The sequence below is a fragment of the Loa loa genome (assembly GCF_000183805.2).
Source record: "Loa loa unplaced genomic scaffold supercont3.67, whole genome shotgun sequence".
In the NCBI taxonomy this organism is placed as follows: domain Eukaryota; kingdom Metazoa; phylum Nematoda; class Chromadorea; order Rhabditida; family Onchocercidae; genus Loa; species Loa loa.
The window spans coordinates 242,583-252,304 of NW_018108247.1; the positions used below are offsets into that span (position 1 = coordinate 242,583).

Genomic DNA, 9,722 nt, shown 5'->3' on the forward strand with positions numbered 1-9,722 from the left:
ACTAAATGAAGATTAGTTATCTGATGAGAAGGCTCTGATAAAACGTCCTAGATCTTTCGTAATGATACTGGCATAAGAATGATTACTAAGAAAAAAATGACTGGAGGGCAACTTTCAAGGAAAATGCATGATAAACAGCCCCTGTACTGCTCCTGTATTTAACCACGAAATACATGAGGAATTTATTACTGTAAGCAAAAAACATCCGGTTCTAATATTTCCTGTTCACAACCGGCATGAAAAAATAAAAAAATAAAATAAAAAAGAGAACACACTCCTTTAAGTTACTAAAACAGTAGTAAGATTCGAAAGTGTTGCACACACAAAGATGATTTGAAAGAATATAAAATTCATATAAGTGTGCCATATGAAAGTGTAAAATACTAATCAGTAAATGCAAGCAGGATAAAGTTGGTATATTCTAGTGGGGAAAATTCATAAAAATAACAGCTAGAAAGAATAGCTGAATAAATATCACAAAATTCTTGCACATATCAAAATTGAAATGACACACATATATGACAATATTAAGTTGCCGCATTGTTCAAAATAAAGCTCTAAAATAAAATGAAGAGTGGGGGAATATCCACTAAAACGCTTATTTTAACGTGACCTAATTAATCCGATCGAAAAAGACAACAATTTTCAAACGACAATACAACTGCTGGTAATTCAAAAAGTATAAAACAATACCTTTTTGGTATCTCTAATTGATAGCAATCTCCAGTCTGAACTCACAATATTTCAAAAGCTTTAGTAAGACGGTCACAATTAAAGTGAAAAAAAATGCAATAAGTAAACTAAATACATTTCCACATCAAATATTTTAAATACCGAATATCCAAATATTTCATTACCAAAAACAATTATTCATTGAAAAAAGCTAACTGAAAACCATCCACCTGTGGTTCTTTACGTTGCCACACGCCCAAACCATTTTCATGCAGTTTCAAATGGAATGCTTGCAATGTCTGCTGATATACTACTTCGCTTTGTTTTGCTTCTGAACAGCTCCAAACAGGCTTGTATCCATCTGCTTTAAGTGCCGCCATTACACGTGCCCAACTTTCGTACAATTCTGATTTACAAAGACGTGATGGGGAACCAGTTACTGTGCGACCGGTAAATGGATCCAAACGTTCAATGGTTCCTGCGCAAAAGAAGAAAAATCTGATTGATGACACGAATATACAAACTTTAGACGAAAAAAAGAACTAGCTTCTTTTGCAATAAATGATATTCACATAGTCTACATTCCAAAAAGTCAATTTAAAATTACAAGAAAAAATTTGGTAACATATACAAATTACCAGGCTATGTTACAAGGTGTAAAGGAAGTACTATCTCGCTATTACATGAATAAATCTCAAATAATCATAAATATAGATTTAATTAGACAAGTTTCAATTAACATTTATAAACCAATGAATATTGGTGTGTGCTATCGCAAAGTACATTCACTTTTGTAGCCTTTTAAATATTAGAGCATAAGTCTGTGCATATCTTATTCAAAAGTTCAAATGGCTATAACAAAAACCAATAGATTTAACAAAAATAAGCAGATCAAATAAGAAATATAGAAATCAAAAAGATACCTATTCCAGAGACCCAATTATGATACATTTCTCCGTGAGGTACTACACCGGTCTGAGAAGATTTCACCATTAGTTCACCTCGTCGCATATCACCAAATCGAAGCAGTACGGCGTGTGTGATAGCTTTATCATTGGAGGGTGCACCAACACAGAGATGTGTAATAAATGTCGGTTCCAGAAAATGTGAAAGAAGTGCTCCTTGCAATCCTTAAATACAGAAATTATGCGCAATAAGGTTAACGCCGTGTCTTGAAAAATATAATGAAACAGAACCACATGTACTGTTTCAATATTTCATTTCCATGCTAAATCTTCGAATGTTATTAACGAGAAAATATATTCGATGAACCATAGAAATTTGAAAATTTAATTCGTTTTAGATTGAATGGAATATTATTAATGTCGAATTTATTCGTCACTATCATTGAGCTTTTCGCAATAAAACATGAAACAAACCCAGATAATTCCATTTCAATATCTTATCGGCCACGCTCATTACATTAACATGCCCGGATGTTCCGATATCACTGAAAGTTTGCGGATTTTCCGGAGGATCCTCCAGTCGAACTCCTCCCATGTAGCATGATAACTTTTGTACTTCACCGCTAGTGCGCAAATTTGGTGGGAACGATGCATAAAGTACAACTTGATAACCAGTCTAGAAAATGATAAATAATTTTTTTCAGAGGAAAATCTTCTAGCGCAATTATTGTAACCAAAAAAAAATTGTAAGAATATCTGAAGTACAAACTATTACTATCTAATGATTGTTAAATCTCATCTCATATTTCAGTACATTGTGGAACAATCTTTTTCCTGCCCTAGAAGATAGGATAACTAGCAAATTTGGCCCCTAATCGGGGATTAGTCTTAGTAAATCAAGCATACTTATACTGAACATGAAATACATCTAGAAATGTAAAACAAACCTTGAGACGAAATTTATTTGATGCTGGAGAACGTTCGACAACACTATTTTCTGCATTATGGTTTCTTATTTGGCCATGTAGAAAGAGAACAAATGCACGACGTGCCAAGACCGTACCTAGAAAAATTATTACGAAGTAATGAAAAAATCTCTTTCATTTAAAAATTTTCAAATCAGTAACACCAAACATCGGCAATTCATTTACTCACAGTGAACTTAGAAGAAACCAAATCAAGTAGAAATGAATTCAATTGAAGCAATCTTTACTCTGCATGTGAATAAGCACATTGCCTTGTGCATTTGTTAAAACTTGACCATCAATAACAGCGTTACGGCCTGCTCCAATAGCAACCAACTGTTTTTCGCCATTTGGTGCAATTAGAACAAAACTGAAACCAAATACCTGAGAACAATCTATAACTAAATCCCCAAAAATCAAAATGCACTCCAGATTAATTTGATAAAATTATTTTTCGAGATAATTTTGCATAATTTACTCTGAACAAGAATGAAACTTACGCAGAAATATGAGTAGTTATAGGACACGCTTGCTGGTGACATATTCCTTCATACTCCTGGCGAACAAAAGAGCAGATGTCGGCACAGAAAACTACATCCTCTTCATTTCTCGATTTCTTCACTGATATCATTTCAAGCGCATTTTCAGCGCAGAGATCGAACTAAAACAGCAAAGATGTCATGCGAAATATCAAGTAAACAATTAAAAGGTAAAAATTCTTTCACCTACTCCACTTTTTTCTTTAATTTACAATCTACCCTCCCTTTTATTAATAATCTTACTAATGATTTCTGTTCTCCTGATTCCTAACCAGAATATATCGCCATAATAATGGGAATTCTCGAGGATCCTAAAACATACACCACAACACAATGAAATAGGGGGAACTTAGCACTTACAATGTCCGATCATTTATTTCTTTGAAAATTCACGACGACCAGATCTTCAGAATATAAGAAAATCCTCTTATATGTTAAGTCAAAATCTTACATCATTCTGCTCACAACAATAGATAACTGATGACTAAAAAACTAGGTATATAAAAAAAAAAAAAACTAGGTATACTAAAAAACATACTGTGACAGTATGTCATATACACCTAGCTTTTACAGTCTTCCTTGAACAAATTTTATGATTTCGATGGATGACAAAAGAACCTTGAATAACTTGGTCAGCGCTTGCTCAGCAGCAGCACTTTTAGCAGTTTTCTTCGACTGTCCAATACCTTCAAACTTATGTGTTCCATTTACCGTTAAAGTACACTTGAACATTGGTGGTTTATTAGGTGCTTCGCTGATATCTTGTGGTTCATCATACACTAAGTCCGGGTTCTTCTTACGCTGTAAATATAACTGAAAATCTAAAAAAAATCCAGCAACCTGCGGTTTCATTTGCGCGTTAAATTATCAATAATAACATATCACCGAATATTGCATTTGACTGTTCTGATACCTCAAGGCATGTTGAATATCAACTCTTCGAGGTTGTTGATGATTCTTAATAAAGCAATTGAATAAAAGCAATGAAGAATATCTATCACTCAAAGAGTCCATTCTTTGGAAAACGTTACAACTGTTCTGTTATTGGACTAATTAAGAAAAAGTATACACTACTGTCCTCTATGTACTCATTTCATTACACAATATATTTAATCCGTCAGAGTCTTCCGAAAACGCACCAATATTTCTCGATGGACGTTATTTACCGATAAGTTTTTCTACGAATGATGTTTTTCTCTTTGCTACTCAATTTTTTTTCATTATTCCATTATTCCTTAAGCTTACTGACTCCATGAATGGCCTCAAAGAATCCACATTATTAGCTTGTTAATTATAAGACGTGAGATTTCTTAGCTCATATGAAACTATTAGTGTAATATTTCCTATAATGTAAGAGCATTTACGTTTTGCTTCAACATCAGCTGATGTAATGCATATGGAGGCGAAAGAACAGCGGCTGCTCTCTTCACTTTCGCATCTTCCGATGGCATAGTTAGATCAAGCTCTTCGAGAAGGACTTTTTCGCACGCAGAATCCTTGGCCTTTTGTTTGTTATCTTGAGGTGGACCAATAATGGTCTCTAAAAATTTGTAAATTTAATATGTCAACACCGCAAAAAAAAAAACAGAAACATTCTCACGCACATTCCGTCATTTTTAAGTTTTATCTGAGCAATATAATTTCAAATCATTACAAAGGTGATCCTAATATATTTCACTGATTTTTAACGACTGATTAAAGGCAAAGCATAGATTCAGTAAACTTATGTCAAAATTCCTAAGTTTTGCTAACTATTTGACATAATATCACTGCAAAATGTTGGCAATATACGTTCTCCAACTGCCCGGCATTAATCATGAATTCAGTGTAAGGAAATTTCTATTGATGGCGCAACCGTTTCCTCAAACATATTAGAACACGGAAATCTTAGACTCAAAATATGAGCCGTCATTATAGTCCTTCCTTTGTTAGCGAGTATCAATTAAACAGGATAAAAGGATATAAGCCTACTTAATGGCTATCTGTTATATCAGATTTAAAAATTTTTAACCTACAGAAAAACAATCATAAAACCGCTCTTATCACGTAAAATAAAACATGTAATAACGACCTGTAATGACCGCATTGCATTTTGTTTTTTTACTTTCCTTTACTTTTCTTGTTGATTTTCAAATAGGTCGAAAAGGAAAAGAAAGATAACAATTTTTGGTCAGTACAAGTCGCCAGCACATGCTTACTATTATTGTCGAGCGTAATGCGGCAGATGAATCGACTATTTCCTTGGACGGGTTTTCCGTCAACGGTGTCCACATCCACTTGCATGGTACGATCGTAGAAACTGAGCGCTTGTATCAAAACCTCAAGGCAAATATTACCATCACACAACACTTTCAAAAAAAGCGAATGCTTGAGCTCTGACTGATCACTATTTAGACTTCTTTATTACCGATGTAATAATGAAATTTTTCTTATAAATGGGATCAAGTGGATGTGCCAAAGACAAAAAAAAAAACAGGATAGAAACACTGATGATAAAGAGATAACCACCAAAGGTACCCAAATTACGGTAGTGTTTAGTTTAAACCCTCTTATATATGATTAGATTTTTATGATGAAAAACACAAGTGGAAATCACTGTTTTTAGTGGAATATCAATTGGAAAGTGGAATATCAATTCAGTTCATTTCATTTTATTACATTTTTCACTCCTTATTCCGCATTTGGTCCCTAGTTCTTTTTTCCTATCCTATTAGTCCCCGTCTTTATCTTTATTTGGTGTTGTATTTAAAATATAACTTGTTGCAAGGGTTTTTTTTGAAAAAAGAATTGTAGTTTAACAGTTGAATCAGGAAAAATTCGGGCATGCAATGACGGTAATGACTTCCACTCCTCATTTAATTCAATAGGGATACTCATAAGCATGATCTGTAAGCTTCAGTAGCTTCTGCCGTATATAAAGTGAAATTATCCATTCGCTTTTTTGTGCAGTTGTGAGATAATAATATAATAACTTTGAAGCACAAAGGAATTCTACAAAAATTAAAGGTACTAGAAAATCATACTTGCATTGGTTTGCCTGGTTTGAGATTCATTGTTCGGCGTTCCACCACTTTTAATTCTTCTTGTGGCACGTCGAAAACATCAACCAGCGCCTGTAAGAAATTGTCAGATCAATCTGTGAACATAAGCAAATACAAAAAAGAAAATGGTAAAAGCAACAAGAGAACTACAATAAATATACTTCACGGATGACAGCATTTTTGATCGGTGATTTTCCATAGCCTTCGTGTGAGTAAACCTTTCCCTGATGAGGCAAAACCAACATACATCTGAAAGCTTTTTAAAACTGATCCAGAAATAAAACGGTACTGACTGAAATGAAAATATATTCGAATAATCGCACTGCCATAAATTATGGTGCTAGCTAAGCCAACGATGGGCATCACCTCTCAGAGGAAAGTGGAACCTTTTATTTCATCAATTCATCTGCTGATTTAATACAGTTAAAACAACCGTGGTGAGTAACCGTCTAGCTAGTAATATAGAATAATATTTAAGAAATTTGAAGTATTGGAGCTCATTTGATATTTCAATATAACAATGAAAGTAATCTCGATCACTACAATCGAAAGATACATAATAGTGCGACCATCTTTTAATAAAAACCTTAGTTGAACAAAATCAAACAAGAGCACTAACTATACTAACTTGAATTTTTTCGGAGATTTGCCATCGGTATCGGTTGTTGGAAGTTCACTAAAGGTGAATTGTGGCGTAAATTTCTCAGCGCTGACACGCTCCTTATCCTGCAACTTTTATCAATTAGCATTAAAATGAAAAAATAAGAACATGAGAGATGGGATCTAAAATCAAGTTACATACCCTACAAAGACGAAGGAAGAAGTCATGGAGAGAGTTGCAGGTGGCATATCCTTTTCTTCGGCTTTCCTGGAAAATTAATAACACAACTTAATAACTGTTCAAATCTAAATGACTATGCCTGACCAGAAATTTACAGGAAAGATAAGCAATTTTATAAAGATTGTATTAATAATATTTAAGATCCGAAAAAAATCAGCGGAAATTAATGCAATACATGAAGTAACAATTTCATAGTTCTCAAATTTCATAGCAACAAAGTTTCAAATCTAAAACTAGTTCTAAGTGAGGTTTGAAAAAACGAAAAAACAGCTTCTATCTTGAAGTGTGCATAAATATTTCATCAAAAAATTGCTTTTCATAAATTCCATGGAAATCTTCTTTATAAATCTGAATGCAAAAAAAAGCATAATATGCTAATCCGCCATTTCTTGCACATAATAATCAAGAGATTCCTCAGCATTTCGGATATGAATAACTACATGAATAGCCAAAAGCCACTGCTCCCACTATTTGAGGAAATGATTATTCCTACTAACATTTTCGGTATGTATATGTCAGTCAAGTGATACATCTAGTCCACGCTATATATATTGTAATTCCACGTTAACTTACAACTCAATGATTTTTTTTCCTTAAATCATTTTCATATAAATACTTGATCTATATTCATCGGTCAGTTGTGCAAACAATTTGTTTTTTCATTAATATATCTCGCTATAGCGCCAACAGGCCAGTGATATATACTGGATGAATTTTCGGGAATTCATCCCGAGAAAATCCTCGAAAATTTTTCATGATTGTCAGAAATTCCAAATTTCTAGCACTCCGCAAATTTTGTCCATGTGACATACTATCAATTCTTATCTGTATTCGTGTTGTCCTCAAAGGTTTTAACTTATCCTCTTAATAATATTAAGCTTATAAAATCGTTCTAAGAAAAGCGGCCAAGCAATTCCGTGTATAATAAAAGATTTCACACAACTATAGTTCGTATGTTTTCTTTGATTCTAAACATCTCAAAACCCCATCAAAAATACAAATGAGCAAAGAAATTCGAAATGACAAATTCCGCCATAGCTATCAAGCACGATAAAAGATAAGATGAGCAGCAAGATAATTCATTATCTTCACATTCCCAGCCCTTTTTGTTGTGCATACTAATTATGAGAATAGCTTCATTCATCGCCGCAAAAAAGACATTCCCAGAATTAACAGCTCCAGTTATGCAAAAGCGTATAAAGAGTCACACATATAAGTCTAAAATCTTCACATCAATCAAATTTTAGAAAGAAAAAGCCTTGTCAAAATTTGCTTGGACTTTTGTTTCTTACTGCTAAATTCATATCGCCATTTGTTCAATTACAAAGCAAATAGCAACTGCAATTCTAGTTAAGATCGCAATCACGTAACATTTCAATTAGGAAAATAAAAAAGTGGAATTGCACTATAAAACAAATGGAACGATAAGCCATGCGAACCCAGTTGTAAAACTTCATTCTGCATATGATCGCAACTAATTCAGGATTTTCAGTTATGACTCTCATGTTACACTCATAAAGAAATGAAAATTAGATGCTTTATAAAAATTGCTAATTCTGGGTGCTCAGAACTATGTGAAAATGATAACATCTGGTCACCGTGAATTAGTGTTTTTTTTTCTCGGGGCTGCACAGCAACAACATTCTCAAATTTATAGTTCGAAACAAATAAAAAACGGAAGAAAACAATGCAAGCCGATAATTACTCGTTACTTGTAAAGCTTAGTTTATAATTTACCTCAGATCCATTTGCTTGTGGTGCGCAGAAACCATAATTCGCAAGTTTCCTTGCTTCCGATACCGAAACCGAAATGTCCAGCAGTATATCAGGTCGCAATTCCTTCAAAGCTAATTCACAAGCAAGCTGTAAACAATAAAAACACGTTAGCCACGAGAAAAAACTTTGCAGAGATAAACAAGGAAATAAACTTGTAACAATAACTTATGTTATAATAAAATAAATCTAAGGCTGCAGAGAATTGAAATTTGATATAAAAAAAAAAAAAAAAATGAAAGAAGCTGAAAGCACCTGTTTTGCAGCTTTTTTATTCGAGCCTTCCGCACAGAACTTTTTAGCTTGCAACGTGAAAGAGCATTCGAAACGTGGTAACTTGTTAACCACCAACTAAATTACTTACAAATGCAATATTATTGATTTATGATATCACAGTGAAGTCGAAAGTATTAGTGTGTCTTCAAAATTTTCAATTACCTGAAGCCTAACCATGGAAAACTTGGAAGTTATTCCAACCTTGTACCAGTACAATCAAAAACTTTCAACCACTGTACTCTGCATTAGTATTAGTACTTTTCCTGCTTGCATTAGTATTCTTCCTCCCTTTCACATATACTATATCGGCCAACTTGTATCAAAGGAATCTTTTAGTGGAAATTCCGAAAGCAGTGCAAAGACGGTGAAAAATCCTCATGGACACTTCGATCTCACAAAGAAATTCATGATGCTAATCATATATTTAGTTTAACCTATCTAAAGATTTGCACAAACCAAGAATTATGGAGGATTGATGCATGAACAATTCAAATAAACACATACGGTTTTATAAGAACATTGATCCTTGAACTCAGGATATAATTCATTGAGAATCATTGCGGCTGTCTTACCGGTCGTGGAATAAGTTCTAGGTTTTTATTTGGTGGCGTATACGTCGCATCCATTCCGTAACAGAAGCGACTCTGCAACTCTGATGATATATATATATATATATATATATATATATATATATATATATATATATATAT

At 33.4% G+C, this 9,722-nt stretch overlaps 1 protein-coding gene across 1 annotated transcript in view; it reads right to left on the bottom strand.

The window, feature by feature from the left end:
- Nucleotides 1–721: 721 nt before the first annotated feature.
- Nucleotides 722–9,722, bottom strand: part of LOAG_17377 (double-stranded RNA-specific editase B2) — a 9,739-nt gene continuing 738 nt past the window's right edge. Inside the window, exons 2-17 of the mRNA XM_020450039.1 lie at nucleotides 9,585–9,656; nucleotides 8,992–9,087; nucleotides 8,701–8,826; nucleotides 6,925–6,990; nucleotides 6,751–6,848; nucleotides 6,284–6,371; nucleotides 6,105–6,194; nucleotides 5,280–5,400; nucleotides 4,446–4,621; nucleotides 3,700–3,882; nucleotides 3,043–3,203; nucleotides 2,791–2,912; nucleotides 2,525–2,640; nucleotides 2,052–2,253; nucleotides 1,596–1,802; nucleotides 722–1,150 (exon numbers count right to left, since the gene is read on the bottom strand). Coding sequence (XP_020306351.1) covers nucleotides 867–1,150; nucleotides 1,596–1,802; nucleotides 2,052–2,253; nucleotides 2,525–2,640; nucleotides 2,791–2,912; nucleotides 3,043–3,203; nucleotides 3,700–3,882; nucleotides 4,446–4,621; nucleotides 5,280–5,400; nucleotides 6,105–6,194; nucleotides 6,284–6,371; nucleotides 6,751–6,848; nucleotides 6,925–6,990; nucleotides 8,701–8,826; nucleotides 8,992–9,087; nucleotides 9,585–9,656 — 2,208 coding nt within the window. The 3' untranslated portion in view covers nucleotides 722–866. The remainder of the gene's footprint in view (nucleotides 1,151–1,595; nucleotides 1,803–2,051; nucleotides 2,254–2,524; nucleotides 2,641–2,790; nucleotides 2,913–3,042; nucleotides 3,204–3,699; nucleotides 3,883–4,445; nucleotides 4,622–5,279; nucleotides 5,401–6,104; nucleotides 6,195–6,283; nucleotides 6,372–6,750; nucleotides 6,849–6,924; nucleotides 6,991–8,700; nucleotides 8,827–8,991; nucleotides 9,088–9,584; nucleotides 9,657–9,722) is intronic.